Raw genomic sequence first — 21159 nt, forward strand, 5'->3', positions numbered from 1 at the left:
TGTACCCAGTAAAGAAATCCCACTGGACCCCATCCTTTCTCCCATTATTTCAGTTAGTCCTAAAACACGAACATTGAATGGAGAGACCAGTCGGACTACTTGGTGAAGAGCCGGTTGTTCCCCGACTGCCAGGGGACCCTCCCTCCTGCTCCCACCTGCGGCCCGGCCAAGGCAGCTGGCATCCCCGGCCCTGCAGACTGCCGGCTGCCTCGCCTGTCTGTCCGGGCAAGGCTGCTCACGGACAAACCCAGGGAAGCAGGGGCCAGGAGGTCAGACCCTTTTCGAGAGCACCGTTCTGGGTCGAGACCAGTCTGGTGCCATTCGACCCGCTGCCAGGGCCCCAGCCTGCCGCCCCGAGTCTGGCCCGATACACCCAGGTCCGTGGATACAGCCAGTCCTCGCCATTGTTTGACGACAAACGGAGGCCTTGTGTTCCCCAGGGCAGGGCCCTGGGCTTGTGGCGGAGCCTTCCCTCTCCTGGGAGACTGCACGGGTCTCCCTCCCTGTGACAGTTTTTCTTTATATTTCCTTCTTATCTTCTCATCCACATTCTTCTTTGGCCTTGGAAAGACTCATTCCTTTATTCAGCAAGTATTACACATCATTGTCTCAGGTTCAGTTAAAAGTAGCGTGAAAATAGCCCATAATGGTGCCTGTCTCGTGACTCTTCCGAACCCGGCCCTGCTCACGGTGGGATTTCTGCCCAGACCGGAGTCAGCCGGCTCTCGTGAGCTCAGGCCCTGTCACTGTGGGCTGCGGCTCGGGGTCCCGCCGCTGCTTCTAGCGTTCTGACCCAGGCTTCCCGAGGATGTCGCCGCTCTGGGTCCTCGCTGGATCTCCGAGCCCAGTGTCACCAGCGCCTGCCTGGTGGCCTGGCTCCCGGGGTCCCCGGAGCAGTCCACCTGTGCGGGACTCACGTGCCCCCCAAAGCCACAGTGGGAAGCTCGCTCCTGCCGAGCGACGGGAGGCGGAGCAGACGCAGCCGCCGGAGCTGGGTCAGAAGCCAGATTAAACGGGCACCTGGAACCAGAGCCAGCGCGGGCCGGAGGGGCCCAGATCTCGGGTCAGTTGGCGTAGCTGCGGGCACACCTGTTGCCATTTCCAGGGCTCCTCCTGGCCCCGCGTCTCCCAGGCAGCTGCTCAGCACATCCCTGAGCGACAAGCCCCCCGTGCCGCCCTCCTCCCCACCCACCGCCAAGCAGTGGGAGAGCAGCACACTCCCTCGCGAGGGCTGAGCGAAACGGTGCACCGCAGACACCCAGCCCTGGGGTCTCTGTTGTCAGAGTGGGGAGCCCTGGGAGGCCGCACCAGCGGTTAGGCAGCAAGAGTTACTGGTGTGTCTGGAAGCTGAGAGGAGGGAGCAAAAATATTTTTAGGAATATGGCATAATATGGAAGAAATGTATCCGCTTGATGCATGGGGAGGCTGACATGCCAGACAGCTCTGTCGGCTAAATTTAGCTGAAGTGCTCTTTCTTTAAGAGCCGTGTTAGCAAATATACAATATAGGAGGCACATGGAGGGTTCTGCCTTGCGTGTCTTTGGCACACAGGACGCCAGGATGTCATCAGGGGGGCTGTCCCTCGAAAGGGCAGGGCGTGCGCTGGAGGGGAGAGTCATGCATGCCAACCAGCACAGAGCCGAGGGGGCAGGGGCTGCTCTGGGTCCTTCTGTGTTCGTCTGGAAGATTCCTGCTACTCAGGAGAAAGGAGGCACCTCCGACCCCACAGACACTTGTGGTTGCTGAATTTCTAGGTGTTTCCATGTTTCGCCAGCTCTCAGCATGCCTGGAGATGGGATGGGAAACTGAGGCAGGGAGCCTGGCCTGAGGGAGTGTCCCGGGGCTGGAGCCTCAGGACAGCCTTTGCTGCAGGAAAAACGCCAAGACACTGCCATGGTTGGGGAGCCCCAGGGCAGAGGGCCGGGCCTGCAGGGATGGACGACCAGGCTGGTAACTCCAGGTGGAGAACCCTCGCTGGCAGTCCCCCTGAGGCGCAGGGCAGGACCCCAGGACAGCTTCTTCAGCCCAGGAGACCCCCAGCTCCCACGAGCAGGGATCCTGCAGGCCCCCAGGAAGGGGGAGGCTTGGGAAAGGACAGAGGGCAGCTCCTGGTGTGACCCCCGCGGGCCCCCGGGAGTGCTCCTCAAATCCCCTTACTGGGAGGAAGCACTTCGTGCAAAGATTCGAAAATCAAAGGCCTGAGAGGAAACTGCTCCTGAAGGTGGTTTTGGGGGGAAAGGGTGAGAGACAAGGAAGCCTGGACACGGAAACCAGGAGCTGGTGACAGAGAGAGGCTGAGCCAAGCCTGGCGGGCTTCACGGTCTCACCAAGGCTTGTGAGGCCCAGGCCAGCCAAGCCCCCTGGGACTCGAGGGCTGCCTTGCTGCGGGGTGAGAAGCAGCTTCTGCAGGAGGTCCCGCAACCGTCTGAGCGGCCCTCTGGGGGCTTCGGATCCTGTCTCCCTTCACGGGCCTCCCCGTTCCTGACTTTATTTTATCTTTCGATTCCCGCACCACATGGAGCCAAGCCTGTGGCTTTTGTGGAGGCTAATTTTTTTCTTGAATTTAATTAATTCAGAAACCAGCAAAGTTTGCACACACAACACCCAGAGCACAGTCTGGCTGTGTGACAGCAGGAAATCCAATTAAAATCATAAAACCGGGAGGCTAGTGAGCCGCTGATGAGATGAGGAACGACATTGGAAGCAGAGTTTGCCGGGCTCATGGCCAGGGCCGCCCCTCCCCTCGGCCGCCCGAGGAGACCCAGCTGGGGGCCCCGCCCCGCCGGGCCCTCGGCACACCGCGTGGTTCTCGTCGTCCGCAGGATCCCTTAAACAAGCAAGTATTCAAAGCGTGCGAACGGTGGAAACCGCCATCAGGAAGGAAAGTTACAGTTACTCGCTTTGGTTTTGTGCCATCATTGTCTTCGCGTCCCCATGTTAAAATATTTTGACTTTCTCACCCATTAGTAGGGAACATGCATTCATGATATTTGTAGAATCTCTGAAATGTTTAATCAAGAAGAAAAATGGCTCTTCAGACTGGACGGAAAAGCAGGAGAAGCAGCGACGCCGTGCTTCACGCAGGCGGGGCCCGGCCGCATGCTTCTGGGGGAGGGAAGCGTCTTCTGTCGGTTTTCCTGGAAAGGTCTCCTACAGCGGAGCCTGGTGGGTCACCTGTGCCCATGTGGCCTCGGACACCAGCTCTCAGCCCCTGCCCACAATCATCCTGGGCTCGTGATAATGGGACAGACTCACAGCACCGGGATTCCCAAGAAACGACTGAATGAGGATGTGCCCAGCCTCGTACCGGGACCCACCGGCCTGAAGAAGTGCTGCTGGGCGGACTGGGGTGTTCTGCGTCCACCAGCCAGGGGTCCGGGACACCGGCAGAGACTGGGGTGTTCTGCGTCCACCAGCCAGGGGTCTGGGACACCGGCAGAGAGAGGAACGAGAGTTGTGTCGGAGTAACCCCCGACTCCTGGCCAGAGGTCCAAGGCCGTCCTCGTCACCGGGGCCTGTCCTCTTGCCCCTGAAACGGTCTGACGGCATCCATTAGGGTCACCTGGGAGCGGGTGTCATGTGGCAGCTGCCCTGAAGCCACTCCTGGAGCCCTGGTCATTGTGAGGAAGGGCAATCTCCATTCCTGGTCATAATGCAGGAACCGCAGGACAGGGCCTGTGAACTCGTCCTGCTCCAGAAGAGTCCTGAGGCTGGGGGTCGACTCTGTACCCGTTCAAGACTTATTCTCAGAAAGCCAACAGGATGGTCTCCTGGTTTGGTCCCATGGAACAGCTGAAAGCAGTTTGGGACTAGTCTAGGACCTGAAATCCACAGGCGTCTTCCTATGAAAACGTGCTGGGAATCCCGATTCGATGTGAACAGGTCACTGGCTTTGGGCTACACCCTGGAGGCTCTGCAGGCACGATCGAGGCGCCACCCTCCGTCTTCCAGCTCAGCGTCTGCCCGGCCCCAGCGCTGTCTGCCACCTCGTGCTGCCTACCCCACGGGTGACCCACGAGCTGACATCCCACTGGGGCTTCTTGCAGAGTCCAGTCACTATGAGAAGAAGGACGTGAACTCTCACTCTGCCGTGTAGGACGCCCGTGACTGGTGTGCCACGCCCGACGTGGGGAGACTCCCCGACCAGCAGGCTGAGGCTCGGAGCTGGAGACGGGAGTCCAGAGCCAGTGAGAAGGCAGAGGAGCTGAGAGGGTGCGTTGTGGCCTTAGATGCTGAGTACGTGTCCTTTGAGTGACACCCGGGAGCTGCTCTGCGTCTAGGCCTCCCTGGTCACAAGCCCGGCCAAGGGTGTGAGCCAACCCTCGTATCCTCATGTCCGGCACACGTCCCCCGGACAGCAGGGGCACGCGGGACCCATGGTGGCTGCCTGCCGGCCGGAGAGCAAAAGCACCAACAAAGGCTTCACCGGAGGCTCAGGTGGGTAGATCTGACCCAGAAACGTCTGTGATCGCATGACAGAAACTGAGCTGGGCCCTGACCACGTCGTGTCACAACCGAAGCTCAGTGTTTCCATCTGTAAGGCGGGTGGTCACCAAGACGGAAGACCAGGGTGGGGGTTGTGAGGGATGTTAGTCAAACTGTAGACTCTCAGCTCTAAGGGAATAAGGTCCGTGTCTCACCATAAATAAAAAATAAAAAATAAATAAATAAATAAATATGTGAGGTGACGGGTGATTGTTTGACTGAGAGATCATTTCACAGTGCGCTCATATACACGCACTGAAGCACTGGGCTGTCACATGTGCTGTGGGGGCAGGTCTGCTCTGGGCCAGAGCCGAGCGCAGGAGCTGCGATGGAGGGAGTCAAGCAAACTGGTTGGTGTCCTGACGCCTGTAAGTCTTACAGAGACCATCGCTTCTGAACGTGCGACAGCATCGTGTCTAAGAAAACAACATATGTACTTAGTTAAAAACTACTTTATTAGCGAAAATGAACTTTTTTTGGGACTTCATCAAGATCAAAAGCTTCTGCACAGCAAAGCAAACAGTCAACAAAACAAAGAGGCAACCCACGGAATGGGAGAAGATATTTGCAAATGACAATACAGACAAAAAGTTGATATCCAGGATCTATAAAGAACTCCTCAAACTCAATACACACAAAACAGACGATCATATTAAAAAATGGGCAGAAGATATGAACAGACACTTCTCCAATGAAGACATACAAATGGCTACCAGAAACATGAAAAAATGTTCATCATCATTAGCCATCAGGGAGATTCAAATCAAAATCACATTGAGATACCACCTTACACCAGTTAGAATGGCCAAAATTAGCAAGACAGGAAACAACGTGTGTTGGAGAGGATGTGGAGAAAGGGGAACCCTCTTACACTGTTGGTGGGAATGCAAACTGGTGCAGCCACTTTGGAGAACAGTGTGGAGATTCCTCAGGAAATTAAAAATAGAGCTTCCCTATGACCCTGCAATTGCACTGCTGGGTATTTACCCCAAAGATACAGAGGTAGTGAAAAGAAGGGCCATCTGTACCCCAATGTTTATAGCAGCAATGGCCACGGTCGCCAAACTGTGGAAAGAACCAAGATGCCCTTCAACGGACGAATGGATAAGGAAGATGTGGTCCATATACACTATGGAGTATTATGCCTCCATCAGAAAGGACGAATACCCAACTTTTGTAGCAACATGGACGGGACTGGAAGAGATTATGCTGAGTGAAATAAGTCAAACAGAGAGAGTCAAGTATCATATGGTTTCACTTATTTGTGGAGCATAACAAATAATACAGAGGACAAGGGTAGATGGAGAGGAGAAGGGAGTTGAGGGAAATTGGAAGGGGAGGTGAACCATGAGAGACTATGGACTCTGAAAAACAACCTGAGGGCTTTGAAGGGGCGGGGGGTGGGAGGGTGGGGGAAACAGGTGGTGGGTATTGGGGAGGGCACAGATTGCATGGAGCACTGGGTGTGGTGAAAAAACAATGAATACTGTTACGCTGAAAATAAATAAAAAATTTAATTAAAAAAAAAAGTAAAAAAAATAAAATTAAAAAAAAAAAGTTGATATCCAGGATCTATAAAGAACTTCCCAAACTCAACACACACAAAACAGATAATCATGTCAAAAAATGGGCAGAAGACATGAACAGACACTTCTCCAATGAAGACATACATATGGCTAACAGACACATGAAAAAATGTTCATCATCACTAGCCATCAAGGAGATTCAAATCAAAACCACATTGAGATACCACCTTACACCAGTTAGAATGGCCAAAATTAGCAAGACAGGAAACAACGTGTGTTGGAGAGGATGTGGAGAAAGGGGAACCCTCTTACACTGTTGGTGGGAATGCGAGTTGGTGCAGCCACTTTGGAGAACAGTGTGGAGATTCCTCAAGAAATTAAAAATAGATGGGGCACCTGGGTGGCTCAGTGGGTTAAGCCTCTGCCTTCAGCTCGGGTCATGATCCCAGGGTCTGGGCATGGAGCCGCATCGGGCTCTCTGCTCCACGGAGAGACTGCTTCTCCCCCTCTCTCTGCCTGCCTCTCTGCCTACTTGTGATCTCTATCTGTCAAATAAATAAATAAAATCTCTAAAAAAAAAAGAAATTGAAGATAGAGCTTCCCTATGACCCTGCAATTGCACTGCTGGGTATTTACCCCAAAGATACAGAGGTAGTGAAAAGAAGGGCCATCTGTACCCCAATGTTCATAGCAGCAATGGCCACGGTAGCCAAACCGTGGAAAGAACCAAGATGCCCTTCAACGGACGAATGGATAAGGAAGATGTGGTCCATATACACTATGGAGTATTATGCCTCCATCAGAAAGGACGAATACCCAACTTTTGTAGCAACATGGACAGGACTGGAAGAGATTATGCTGAGTGAACTAGGTCAAGCAGAGAGAGTCAAGTATCATATGGTTTCACTTATTTATGGAGCATAAGGAATAACACGGAGGACATGGGGAGATGGAGAGGAGAAGGGAGTTGGGAGATATCAGAGGGGGAGACGAACCATGAGAGACTGTGGACTCTGAAAAACAACCCGAGGGTTTTGAAGGGGCGGGGGGTGGGAGGTTGGGGGAGCCAGGTGGTGGGTATTATGGAGGGCACGGATTGCGTGGAGCACTGGGTGTGGTGCAAAAACAATGAATTCTGTTACGCGGAAAAGAAATTATAAAAAGAACTACTTTATTGTTAAAAAATGCTAATTATCCTCCGAGCTTGCAGTGAGTGCTAATCAGTGGTCACAGATCACGGTAACAAGGATAACCCCAGGAAAGTGTCAGAAATACTGTCAGAACTAGCACCACGTGACACAGAGAGACGAAGTGAGCAAATATCTTTGGAAAAATGCCCCCACAGCCAGGGCGGCGTTGCCCCGCCGTTCAGTCTGCGGAAACACAGCATTGAGGGACGCCCGTTCTGCAAGTGCGTCCGCGTCCGTGCGTCGGTCCCGCCTCAACGGGGAAAGAGCACCCGTGATGACACGGGTAAGTGACGAGGCCCACAGCATGTGCTCGGCCACGCCAACGACGCCAGCATCGTCCCCACTGACCGCGGGCCCCGTGTCAGGAAACTTAACCTTCGCTTAGTGAGACACTGGCTGAAGCGTGAGGTACCTCCTTCTCTAGGTTTAATAATTTGTTTGTAAAAGAATTGGCTTTAAACCATGAATCTTAGTGAGGCGAGCAAAGACAGTCCTGCTGTAGAAGAGGAACAGGAGGGATGTGTTAATCCCCCAAGAAACGGATCTGACCGTGACCTTAGTAGCAGTCTCCAAGGTGGGGAGGCGGGTGCAGGGCTGGAGGGAAGGGAGAGCGAGGCGCGGGAGTAGCCGCTGTTCCCTGAGGCTCTTACAAGGGCCTCCAGCACAGTGGGGGCTGCAGGGGACGGGGAACGAGACACCAGGCCTTCACGTTCGCCTGTCGTTAATGCGGCGTTGGGGATGAAGGGAGGTGGCCCGAGGGGAGGACGGTGACCTGGTTTCCTGGCGGCAGACCCAGTAAAACCACAATCACACAGTGTTGCTGGCTGAACGTGCGGGAAAGAAAGCTGCCCCAGACCGGCCCTGGGGCTGAGCAGAGCTGAGCGGGCTCCGGTCGATGCACCATTTGAACGGTCGCGTTCCCAGAGAAAAGGCTCCCCCTGCGCACACCTCTGGGGCCGCCTACGGCACGCTGACCATCAGCACGCCCTGGGCACCGCTGGCCGGGAACGGCCGCAAGCACCCTCCAGAGCCGGGCGCCCCTCCTGCTGCTGGCCCGCGGCTAGAAACCCTACTGCACGGCTTCTGCAGAGCCCGCTTTGGGGCAGAGTCCTAAACAGACCAAAGAAACCCGTCGGCAGGACGGGTGCTCATTAAAGCTCATGGCAGGCCCTCGGAGCCATTTAGCCTCACTGGAGGCCAGCGAAGAGAGTCAGGCTCTCCAGCCTCCGAAACGACAGAACCACAGACCGAGGCCAGATGCCAGGCCCAGGACTGAAACAGGGACGCGGCCCACACTGGCCACGAAGCAGCAGCAGTGCCCTTTGGAGGAATTCGTGTGGGGCAGCTCACAGACACTGTTCCGTGGTCGCTTCCAGAAAAGGGACTGGGAAGCATGGGAACCGCACGGGCCCCTACCTTGCTATCGTCCTCGGCGTCACTGTAGCCGCACGCATCCACGAAGTCGGGAAACATCTCTGACCAGCCGTGACTCGTGCAGTTTTTGCTTATGTTTCCTGGAAGACAGAGTGCGGACATCAGGCCTGCAGGTCCCCGACAGCTGGCCTGAGGGGTGACGGCGGGCTTGCCGGGGCACGGCCCCATATGCTTCCTCTCTCCGGCCAGCGAGGAGCTCAGCCTCACCCTGTTCCGCCACTTCACGGTGTGCACCTTCAGCCCTGCCCCCCCGGCTCCCCACCCACGGAAGTGGGGTTTGGCGGGGCCTCAGTGGCTCGTGGGTGAGCTTTTGGTCATGGGGCTCAGTGAGGTGGCTGTAGCGGCTGGTTTCTGATTATTTAGGAGCACGAGGAAAGTTAACAGACTCATATTCTGTCCAGAAAGAGCGTGATCGCCAACCCCCAGCTGTTCCGGAGCCGGCCATTCCCTTGCACCTGCCCCTGCCGGCTCCCTCGCTCAGCTGCCCGGGGCGTGACAGGCGGCGCCATCCCTGATGTGGACCCGCAGACTGTGGGGATGAGATGCAGACCGCGGGAATGAAGGCAGTGTTCGTCTGGTGGCACCACCTTCTTTTGGTCTTAATTAACAGAAACATGTACGTTAAACTCAGGAATGTAATGTTCCCTCTGTCTAAAAGAAAGTGTCAGATCCCGGGTGGCTTAGTAGGTTGAGCCTCGGACTGTCGGCTTCTGCTCAGGCCATGACCTCAGGGTCCTGGGGCAGAGCCGGGTGTTGGGCTCCGCGCTCAGCTGCAGACGCTCTCTGATAAATAAATGAATAAAATTTAAAAAAGAAGAGGTGGACGACCACGTGGGCACCAAGTGGCGCTGAGTGACCTGAGGGCCGGGCACGGACCCCTGGTGACGGAGGGGGCTCGCAGGGCGGGCAGTGGGACGCTCAGGCCTGGGAAGGTGCTTCCTGCCCTTGGCGCTAGGAGGCTCCGCGGCCGACCAGCCACCAACTTCCTCCCTGACTCACGGCCCCCGGGGCTCTCAGAAGAGCAGATACCCTAACTCACGTCATCCCTGTCTGTCTTGGGCCGGCACCGTGACGCAGACTTGGCAGGCGTTACTGTCCCCATTTTCTAGATGAGACTGTGGTTCAGTAACACACCCAACGTTCTGTGGTGACTAAATGGTGGAAATAGGTTTACTCACTCAAAAACCCTTTGCTTTCAACACCAGGGTGGCCTGTGTGATTGATTAACCAGACAAAACCCAGAGCCAAGCACACTCACGTTGAGGTGATAATATGCATAAGCGAGTCCTGGCCCACTGCGTGCAGGCAAGCAGGAGAGCCCAGACCCTGACCTCTGGCAAGAAAGTGGGCGAGGGGACCTCGGCGAAGCCCCTCACAGGGTCACGTGGGTTTGCTCGCTCACTCTCCAACACTGTGTTTCTCTGAGTCCAGGCCCCAAACCTCCGCCTGCTCTCGTCCCAGGGGCGTCTGGGGGCAGCTGGAGGGCAGGGACCACAGTGGATAGTGGAGGCAAGACAGAGTCCTGTAACGTGAGGGGGGCCCGGGGGGGTGCTGGGAGGTGGGGGGCACCTGGGGAGGTAAGTGGGTTCTCGGGAGGTGAGGGGGAGACTGGGAGGTGAGTGGAGGGGGGACCTGGGAGGTGAAAGCAGGGAAGGAGAGGTGCGGAGGACGCACCTCCAGGACCCTCTTCTCTGTCCTCTGCGGGTGGACCTCTTCACCCTGACCTCGGGGGCCCTCCTCTATCTGTGCGACCATCTGCCCTACGGGAGCCTCACCGCACTGGGGGACCTCTCAGCTCAGCTGCACTGCCTAGGGGCCCCAGCAGAGTCGTGACGGATGCCTCCGTCCCTGCTCCCCAAGGCTGATCCCCCGCGCCCGGTGCTTCGCTCACGGAGCGTACGTCTGCGGGCGCTATTGGGAGGGTCCTTGGTCTTCTACCAAGGCGGGAGGGGTGGGTGCGTCCGCACTGCCCGGAGCACCGTGTCTACGGGGTGTGGAGGTCCCCGCTCTCCAGACAGCCCGCCCGCGTGAGAGCAGCTCCCCGCGTGAGCTCCGAGCCGCAGGCATTGCATTAGGCAAGCCCTACCGCCTGCGTGGGGGTCGGACTCCAACGCCCGGCTCATCTCGGGACTTGCATGCGTCCTTTCAGGACAGGTGGGCGCGTGCTCCGGCCCCTTCTGTCCCCGACGCGGGGCACACCCACCCTCTCTGCCCCCGCGGCACCTCGAGGTCTCGGCCCTTCAGAACAAGCCCCGCTCCTCTCCGAGCCTGCCCCCCGCCCCTTCACTCCACGGCTTGCCGCCGTCCCCTTTAGAGACTCCTTCTGGTGCTGCACCAGGTCCCTCCAGCGCTGCCATCGCCCTGGAGGCAGAGTCCTTCCTGCTGTGGGAGTGGACTGGCAGCCCAGCGCTGGCACAGCTCCACGGGGCCTCGCCAGACGAAGACAGCAGAGGCCGTGAGCCCTCGCACGGCTGTCGGGAGAGCCCTCCACTGCCCATCCCCTGGAGGTGTGAGAACTCAGAAAAGAAAACCACTTCTCATACAAACACAGATCTATTTCTTGAACATCTGGGTCTGTGGCCTGAAGCCGTTGCAAGTCGCCCTGCGACCCGGCGCTCCCCATGGGTCTCCGAGGAGTGACCGAGTTTCTGGGAACACCTTCTGTGGACTGGGAAGTACTGCACAGAGTCACACCCACTGGGTCCTCGCTGGATTTCAAGACTTTTATCTCTGCCGAATTTCATCTCTGGGGCCTCAGCCTACTGTCACCTGATGCCTGTCGGCCCCGGCCCCGGCCCTGCTCAGCCCCCGGCTCTGCATCACGCCCATGTTCCTCCAAGTGATCGCACGAACACTCCAAGCCTTCCACGCGGGCAGCAACTTGTCAACAGCCTGTGTGAGCACCTCCTGCATCACATCTCTGTGATCAGCTGAACGAGTAGGCGTACACGTCTCAGACTGTTCAGCTGTGACTTAGGGAAACGCCTGCAAATCTCTGGTGGGAGAGATGTCCCTCACGATAGTGAGGCCGTGTCCTGCTCTCGCTTGGACAAGAAAAGAGCCTCAAGCATTTAACCCAAGACAGCCTGGGAATTCTCATTCCCCAAAGGAGAGGATGCCCAGGGGTTCCGCACAGAGACAGGCTCTGAGTGGACCCGGGCACCGGACGCCTCGACGGCTCCTGTCTCGCAGAGGCTGGGTGCTCACACCTGACGGCCCAGGAGCCAGAGCTCCTGTGTTTGTCAGCGTGAAACCCCTGGCTGCCCGCAGAAGCAGCCAGAGCCAAGCCATCTGATGAGGGGAGGCTTGGGTCTAGGCTAGTTCGCTTAGGGTTTCTGGGAGAATATTATAGCCCAAACCATTTGGTAGAAACGTTATTGATGCACAGGATATTTTCTAAACTTCAGCTTCTCCAAGGTGTTGTAGTGATTCTGAGCTGAAGACGACCAGTGACGGAGCATGACTTCTGTCTGCTCTTCCCGCACCACTGACGGACTCACCAAGGAAAGGTCTCACCTTGCAAGTCACAGAGATGAAACAAACCCTTTTTCTTTCCAACCTCCTTTTTCTCCATCCCAACCCGTGCCACGACATTCTACTTAAAGCGCTTCAACAATTCTAGTTCTCAGTGTCTTTACCCTGTAATGTTTGCTCGAGGTGAAAACAGTTCTCTAGAGAAAGCCAAGTATCAGGCCTTTCCAATTTCCAGATGTATCTTCTCTTTCCTATTTTTCCAGACAGATTTTCTCATATTATGGAAATCTGGATCGTGTACAACAAAACAGAGCACAACGCAACAGAACCCCCTTCTTGGGAGCAAGCCAAGAGAGGCTGCACCGTTGTGCAGAAAGCTGGCCTAGGACAGGTGGCAACCCCACGTGGCCGGCCCCCTCGGACCCGGGAACAGAGACCGTGAGACTTGAGGAGTCAGTGCGATGAGCAAGACGTTCCCTGTGGGCAAGGAGCCATCTGGGCTCCAGGAGAGGCCGGCCACCGTCCCTGAGCGTCAGGGCTCCTCAGAACCTCTGGGGGAGGCTCCCTGTGGGCTTGGGGGCAGCCACACACAGAGGAAAGCACGGAACCACATGCGTGTTCTCAGTGCCCAAAGCCCACTGGCCCTCGTGGGCACTGCCGCCTCCCCCCATTTTGGTGCCCAGGCCCCGTCTGTCCTGTATGGGGCTCATGGGTCCACGCTTGCCTGAGACCTGCTCTCCCCCGGGTTTGCTTTCAGGTGGCTGACCCAGCAAGGACCTTTTCGGTTCCCCTGGTCCTAAAACCAGCTCAGCCCATGAGGCACAGCTGTCCTGACTCCCTTCGTAGAGGAGACCGGCGAGCTGCTTCCTGGGGCCTCGACGGGGAAGCCAGCCACAGCCTCTGCCTGGGTGTCCACAGTGTGGGCAGACCGTACCTGGTTTGCTGTAAAAGTTGCTGAACACTTTGGGACAGGGCACAGTGACGGTCTCGCCGATGTCCGCGGGGCGCCAGCAGGTAATGTTGTCCCAGACGCCAGTGCAGGCTGGAGGGAGAGACAGAGGGAGAAGGAGTAAGGTAGCGCTAGGGAAGCAGAGGCGCCACTGCTCCTGGGGACGCCCAGGCCGCTCGCAGCAAGTCGTGGGTTTTAAAGCTTGGCAAGGAGATAGCCCGTTACTCAGGTAATTATCTGGCAAATTGCTTGTTTGTGAAAGAAGCTTGCCCCAGCAATATGATGGAGGAAATTCTTAGCTTCTGCATTCATTGTGTCCAGGCTGGAGGGTCGCCGGACGTGTGGCAGAAGGTAACTGAGCATCCCCAGGCGTCCTGCACGCGGCTGACTGTTCCGAGGATGGTCAGTTACTTTTCTCCGGCTGAGGCGCGTCCCCCAGTATGACCACACGGGTCCTACCCCCGTAGGGGTTTGTGTGAGTCCTGAAGGCTTAGGGTCCCGGGATGAATGTACACGTGTGCTTCTAGGGTGTCTGACTTCAAGGGTAATATGCAAATGTAAATATTTGATAAGCTCACTTGATTTTAACAGTTAAGACGGCATCTGAGTGGTGAAGTCCTAAGTCACTCTCCTGCAGGTATCAGATAACCTAATTTGTGTAACGTGACACTTACATCATTTTGCAGATCTCTTACTGGGTCTCGGCAAACACCCACCCTGTGCGAGGCCTGCAAACACGCACCCGTCGTCCCAGAGGAAACGTCTCGCAAACTGGGACAGAATCCACACCTGAACCCAGGGCTTTTTACCCCAAGCCCCAGGTGTTTCTACGATATCTTACGACACTTAAAGTGCTGTATTTCACGTAAACATCAGTGTTGCAGGAGCAACGTTCTAGCCTAGGAGGAGACGACAACCAGCGGCTGCACAAGCCACCGGGTCCTGTGCGGCCGGCACCGGCGGGTCTCCACGGTCCTCGCCGCAGCCCGCGAGTGTTCACTTTAAGGACGCAGATACCTCCCATAGAGTGGCTGCAAGCCAAGCTTTGACTTGACTTGAAAGTACTTTCTAAAGATTTTAAAACAAGAGTGAAAATATATTTATTCTAAAAATTTAATTATATGCCAATGATTAAATGAGTGCAAAATTCATAGCGTGTTAAACATTCTCACATATTTAAAGAAATACTGCTTTGGAAGAAATACGCAGAAGTCACGAGTGAAGGACCAGGAAGGGCGAGCGAGTTCAGGTGTGCGCCTCGCGGCAGAGACCAGGCCGGGGACAGGCCCTGCAATGACACCCCCGTGACACTGTTCGACGTCAGCGCAGGAGACACATGGCGGCTGAGGCTCCGAGGAGCCCGGCCAGGGCCAGGGCTCCCAGCAGAGAGCCCCCGGGGGGCCGGTGAAGGTGTCCAGCTGTCCCATGAAACACAAGCAGAGGCCGAGCCCCCACCGACGGGAAAGCAGCGCATCTGACCACTGGCCCCTGGTTATCGCGAAGGTCTGACCATCCTCACCACGAAGACCACAATTTCTGCTTTAATAACAGAACCTCGAGGGACACACATTAGACCCACGGGTTCATCTCAGTCAACGTTCACGTCACAGCAGGATTTGATTCAAGTGCGGGAGTCCGACGGGTCATCCTTTCAGGCGCCGGCAAGCCTTCCCTTTGTGGGTTTACCGGGCCCCACGCTGCGGCTGTGCAGGACGTTACCCGGGAGGTTCCCTGGGAGTAACCAGCCTTCCGGCTGGCGGCCCAGCAGGGAGAGCGGTAGGCCCAGCCCAGGGGTGCGTGCGGCTAGGGCAGGAGGCTGGTATTGAGGCGTTCACACAGGTGAGGAGTCGGAAGGCAGGAGGCAGTCAGTGGAGTCCAGGACTCCTCTCTTCCACTTCCCAAATCCCACAAAATGACGTCAAGTTTGAAAGGGCAGCGCTCAGAGATGTCGGTAAGCTTGGAGCACAGAAAGCACACTCCTGTGCTGAGTAACGAGGGAGAGGCCGCCAGGCCTGCGGCGGGTGAGGAGCAAGAGGCAGGCGGCGCGGCCACCGGACGGCTCTGGACACAGGACTCCGAGCTTGGCGTGGGGGCAGAACTCGGGAGTGTCACGTCAAGTCTGCACTCTGAGCAGTGAGACCTGCATTCTTCCTGCCCGTGCCGGGTTCTTCTGAGGCCTGAGCTGATGTCACCCAACCGCAGCAGAGCCCGTGGGAGGCCCCGGACCAGCCGGGCCGGCTGAGGCCGGAGGCCGGAGCACCCAGGAGGAGGTGCTCTAAGAAGGAAATAGCACATTGTGAGGACCTTACGTGTCCAGTTGTCTTGAGAGTCACTGGTTGTTCTGGTGCAAACTGTGATGCTTAATTACTGATGAATAGACAATGAAGGAGCAGAAGAATTAGCCACTTAGTGTTCCCAGAAAAGCCCAAAGTTGTACAAGAAACGACGGTTACGTGGTCAGCTGCGACCCTGATAATATAAGGCAACGACTGTGACGTGACTGTGCTGAGGGCAGGTTGGAGGGGGACAGAAGTGTGGCCGCCCGGGCGTGCCTGGTGAGAGAGCAGAGACGTTACAGTCGGGAGAAAAGGCTGGTGTGGAAATGGTGAGGCCCCGCGGAGGCCATCAGGCCGCACGAGGACTCTGCTTGTGTCCTGCCCTGGCAAACGTCTGCAGCCTCTCCTAATTCTCCAAAACTCTAAGAAGAAGGTAATGTGATGAGACTGCTTTAGCATGACGAAGACCACTTGTTTACAGAGCGGTATGATTAGAGGTGGTTAAACGCTGCGTGCACCCAAAGTCAGGGACCGGACGGGACCCTCGCTATCACTGCTGTCCTTCAGCGCCAACCGGGACTCTGGCTGACGCAGCAGGTAATGGAAGAAGAACCCAGTGGACCACGTACGTCGGTATGAAGCTGAGAAAAATCCTACAACCGCACTTTCCGGCATGGCAACCACTAGCTGCGTGTGACCCTTTCAATTGAAATCTAAATTAGTTCAGATTAAACACAGTAACAGACCAGCTCCCCGGCTGCAGCGGCCACGCGTGGTCAGTGGCGACGACAGCACAGCCCCCTCCACACACAACCCCAGTCGTCACGGGAGGCTCTCACGGACAGCACCGACCCCGCGCTGCAGCTGAGGCCCACAGACAACCGACTAACGAGCCATTCTTGCAAATCGTGAAGAAACTGAGAGCAAAGAGAACACCCTGGCACCCGTCGTTGCTGCACCGATAGCGACGTGGAGGGTAAAGGGGTCCGGAGACTCTCTCCATGCGGTGGTTTATCAGCTAAACGAGTCTGTATGAACTACCTAAGAAACTTTATGAATAAATATAAGTGAGAACTTTCTGGTAAAAAATGTGTTTTTCACTTATCACACAAATATTTTCTGCCTTTCAAACCCGCCAAGAGGATGGAGGAAAAACCCTCTTCGTCGAATGACGGTTAGTAGCTTCGTGAATTGAAAAGCCAGAAAAAATGCCTTAAACATCTATTAATTTAAAACACAAAAGTGTGTGTTTGTTACTTAAACTGGGAGCATCCAGCCAGAGGCTTTCCCTTGAGTACGGACTTGTCTGCTGGGCCTCTCGGTGTCCCTCCTGTGCGGACACACCCGAAGCCTCGTCCGGCCTTACCACTCCGAGCGTCTGGGCTTGCAGAGTCCTGCCCGGCTCGAGTTCCCGAGCTGACCCCGGCCGTCATTCTCACCTCAGCCCGACAGCGGCTTGGCAGGAACGTGCCTTTCCTAGTTTTCCCAAAGCACACACACCAGTCTTCTCAGACCGAGTGCCTTGCGGGGAGTCCGCGCCTCGCGTGCTGTCCGAGCAGCTGTCCGAGCAAAGGACTGAGGGGGCGTCGGAGGAGGTGACAGGCGGGCAGGGAGAGCCCTCCCCGGGAGCCTGGCCATGCCACCTGGAGGGGATCTGCCCATTTCAAGGGAAAAGCAGGTACGGTCTCCCAGTGTGAACAATACTCTAGCCTAAGCGGCTCAGAAAACCCGCGGAGCTTTCTTAAACCTCGCAGCATTGTCGGCGAGCCCATACATGATGCCGATGGATACGGTTCAGGACAGGCTGCTTTTGGAACGTGCTCCAGGAAGGTCCCATAAACACGGGCACAGAGGACAAACTCTGAGGGAGGCCGCTGGAACTCGACCGACTTGAGACCATCTTGTCCGAGGGGGAAGCCTCACCAAGCGGGGAGGAATCTGCCGTAATTGAAAGGAAACGAATCCCCTCAAACCCAGTTCTGTCTCCAAGTCGGAACTCTCACCGAGGAGGCTGCGTGCATTGTTTCGAATTTGGGACTTTGTTCTCATTATCTCAATGACATGAACATCCACTAATTCTCACGCAAAGCACAACATGAACCTTATTCCTTTCACGTTACACTTTCTGTAGGGAAGGGATTCGCGAGCGCTCACAAACGTTCACCAGAGCCACACATTCTCATCTCTGCTTGTCACTGCTCTCACCCTCGAAGGCCGATGTCCCCACCAGCCCTCCCAAGACCTGAGGGCATGTGCTCCCCACGCTTCGGCCTTCCATGTTCGAGATACTGTGTTGAGAGCGCTGCACGGAGCCCAAGGCACGGCCCGAGGCCAGGTTCCTCCTGAAGCCTCAAGTGGGACAGAGACAGTCTCCCCTCCTGCGTGTGGACTCTCAGGGTTTGTGTAGCAAACGTCCCGCCTTAGGTTCCAGATGAGGCTGTGACCACGGTCAGACACACGGATGCTGCCCTCTCTGTGTGAGGGTCCTGGGGTGCTGCGGGCACCTTCCTGCCCTGAGAGAAATCCAGGCCCTACAAACACCGGGTCGGAGAGACAGCTCAGGGAGCGCTGGTGGCCTGGCCCTGAGGGACCGGCTTCGTGGTTCCCACATGCGTCAAGCGACAGAGCTGCGTCTCCCTAGCGTGCACCACGAAGCAGAGAGCAGTGACAAGGAGGGAGGGGACGCGGCAGGAGCAGCCCCGCCTGCGGAGGAGGGGCAGGGAGGGCTGTGTCGGGGGCCTCACACCAGATCTCCTGGCTCCCGCCGAGTGTGTGGAGTGTGTGGAGTGGGAAGAGGATCGCTGGAACAATGTTTCTGGCATGGAGGTGTCGGGCTGGGCAGTATTTGGCGGGGTGTCCCCCCGCCATCGATGAGCAAACACTACCGAACATTCAAAAGCTTCATCTGAGTTTACAGTCCCAAGTGGCAAAGCTTCTTCCAGAATCAGACATGGCAGGGAGGCCGAGACAGTGCTCAGAGGTCCTGCCCAGAGCGGCCTGAGTGTGCAGGATGGCTGCCCACAAGGGCACCTTTCTTCCTCCCAGCCCGCAAGTGAGGCCCTCTCTGCCAGGCTTTGTGGGAGGTCAGTGCCTGTCCAAGGGCAGCTCCCGCAGGACGATGGCGGCCAGGATCCCGAAGAAAGCCAGGCGGACAGCCGCGCAAGAGGAATTTCCATTGCTTGGGTGTGGAGGGGTGTCTGCCAGATACCCCCGTACTGGCTTCCACGAGCCCCAGGCTTTGTGGGAGGTCAGTGCCTGTCCAAGGGCAGCTCCCGCAGGACGATGGCGGCCAGGATCCCGAAGAAAGCCAGGCGGACAGCCGCGCAAGAGGAATTTCCATTGCTTGGGTGTGGAGGGGTGTCTGCCAGATACCCCCATACTGGCTTCCACGAGCCCACACAGATCCGCCACGTCTGTGCGAGTGAGGACGCCGAGACACGGCTGGCTGCAGCGAGACAGAGACCAGCCGGGAGAGGAGAGCCTATGCGCATGCCTGTCCTCCCTCTGGCTCCCTGTTTCTGTCGTGCAGGCGGCCTGAACAAGGGGACGGGAGTGGGTGGGCGGGAGGCGCTGGGAAGTAACTGCTGTTTAGCGGCAGGAGGAGAACACATCGAGGCCTCCAACTTGGATCCGCTCGGCTCAGCGGGCCTCCCTCAGTCCCCGGTGAGAACGAGCCGTCACGTCCAAGGATCTTCATTATAGACAAGAGACCTAATTTACTTCTCATTTCTTTTAAACCTTGCTCAAGAAAGACCAGAAAACCTCACATCTGGCTCTGCCCACGAGCCTGCGCCTGCCCTCCCTAACACGCATCTTCTCCCGGTTCTCAATGTGGGTGGTCCTGTCAGCGGCAGACCAGGAAACGCTGAGAACCCGGACACAGTGACCCTGTGACAGGCGCTTCACGTTCTCCCAAGGCTGCCATGGCGCCGGGCCGCTCAGCACAGACTGGAGCTCCGGGACCCTCCCTTGACGCTCTCCTCTACCCCCCAGGACCCTAGGAGCTGAGCCCAGCCGGGCCGACAGATGTGACCATTAAAAGAGAAGCAGGTGGCGTCACAGCGTGGACGCTGATCGTGGTCGAGTGGACGGAAACACTGCGTCCTCCGGGCTGCGCACGCCCTCGGCTCTGCGGGCACAAGAACTCGTTCACGTCCCAGAACGCTGAAGGCCACCGGTGCGCATCCCACAGAGGACGAGGCGGCCCGAGAGCCCGATTCCATGGCCTGTGTGTCGCCCCAAGCCCTGGCCCACACAGCCTCCGAGGCGACTTACCTGCGGTGGCTGGGGTCCCCTGAAGGGCCGGCAGGCGGGCTCGGCCTCCGATCACACTGGGGCTCCACAGGGGCAGCCCGCTGTGGGGCTGCGCTCCGGGCTCAAGCCCACGCCAGGTGAGGGTGGGGCCCCGGCGGCGCAGCTGTCCCGTGGCCCGTGCTTTGGTCCGGGGTCAGCGGCCGTCTCTGAATGGGGAGGAGCAACACGAAGTGCCCCGCCCCGTCAGTCCCTTTGCCTTTTCAGTCCCTTTAGATACGTGCCAGGGCTCGGCCAGGGAGAAGGGGAAGTGGGAAGTCCAAGGACCCACAGGGTCGGGGGCGATCAGTCCAAAAGACAGTGGGGTGCCGGAGCCGGGAAGAAAGTCACAGCTCATCTGTGAAAACCTCTGCTCTCCGGATGGGAGCTCCTGCCTCGAAGCTGCCAGGTTGTCCCAGGTCGCGAGACCCTCGGAAACACGTCCCAAGCCTCCCAGATCCGCTGTCCCACTTTTCTCACTCCAGGTGGGCTCACACCAAGCTGGCGGCCTGCGCCCATGGAGGATGGGAGGGCAGGGTGGGCAGGGGCCTGCCTCAGCGGCTCGGGTGGGGGCCTGCCCGCACCGCCTCTGGGGCTCGGGAGGCTCAGAGCCGACCTCCTCGAAGGCACGGCTGGTTTTCCTGTAGGCGCTCCTGGCCGCGACCTCCACCCACTTCTCTGGGCAGTCGGATGGGGTCTCTGCCTCCAGTCACAGCCCCCATCCCGTGCACCCCTGCTCTGCGGCGGCTCCTGGGCAGAGGGCAGGCACCAAGTCAGAAAGCGGGATGAGGCCTCGGCCGGTGCCCTGACAGGAACTGCTTATGGCTCAGTCATTTTTATTCCTTGAAGACAAGGACTCCGCTTGGTGCCCCGTGTTCCTGCAGGAGAAGGATGAACCGAAGAGGACCGAGACAGGAACGGCACGGAGCAGGTGTTCTCACCACGCTGTGGGCCACCAGGGAGGCCTGGGCGGTGTGGACTGCATTCTCAGTCCCTCCCACTGAACTGAGAACCGGAGGGACCCCGACAGGCACAGCTCTACAACCACTAGGGCTTGGCCATGGATCCTCGGAGCTCCAAAGTTCTAATTTAATGGTCTTTTAAAAAATGAATTATCTTCTTTTTGGTCATCAAAGCCATTGATCTGTTTCCCATTTCCAGCCCCCTCCGTGCCTGTTACCAAATGAAAGAACTAGAAGCTCAACGGCATGACTCACCAACCGAGCTGGAAAAGACCCTTTTTACAAGAGCTTTGTCTGTGAACCCAGCTGTTTGTTTGGACCCAAAGCCCCAGGCAAGCTGACCCCTGCCCGCCCCGGCCCGCTGGCCCCACGGAGCCGGCTGCAGGGTTGTGCTGCAGATGGCCTCCTGAGAGGACAGCGGCTTGTCCTCGTTCACCAGGTGCTCACAAGCAGGGGAGCACACAGGGAGGGGGGCACAGGGGCCGGCTTCGAGGGCCCCAGATCCCAGAGACTCTGTGACCGGAGCTCTCCCCTCACTTAAGAGGCCAGACACAGGGAGCATCCAGGATTCGA

The 21159-nt window shown here is 57.3% G+C and overlaps 1 protein-coding gene across 1 annotated transcript in view; it reads right to left on the reverse strand.

Annotated features, from left to right (window-relative positions):
• The window catches only part of VIPR2 (vasoactive intestinal peptide receptor 2), a 60340-nt gene that overhangs the window by 24385 nt on the left and 14796 nt on the right, over positions 1–21159 (reverse strand). The window contains exons 3-4 of the mRNA XM_080818986.1: positions 13044–13151; positions 8618–8715 (exon numbers count right to left, since the gene is read on the reverse strand). Coding sequence (XP_080675112.1) covers positions 8618–8715; positions 13044–13151 — 206 coding nt within the window. The remainder of the gene's footprint in view (positions 1–8617; positions 8716–13043; positions 13152–21159) is intronic.

The sequence above is a fragment of the Martes martes genome (genome assembly GCF_963455335.1).
Source record: "Martes martes genome assembly, chromosome: 11".
In the NCBI taxonomy this organism is placed as follows: domain Eukaryota; kingdom Metazoa; phylum Chordata; class Mammalia; order Carnivora; family Mustelidae; genus Martes; species Martes martes.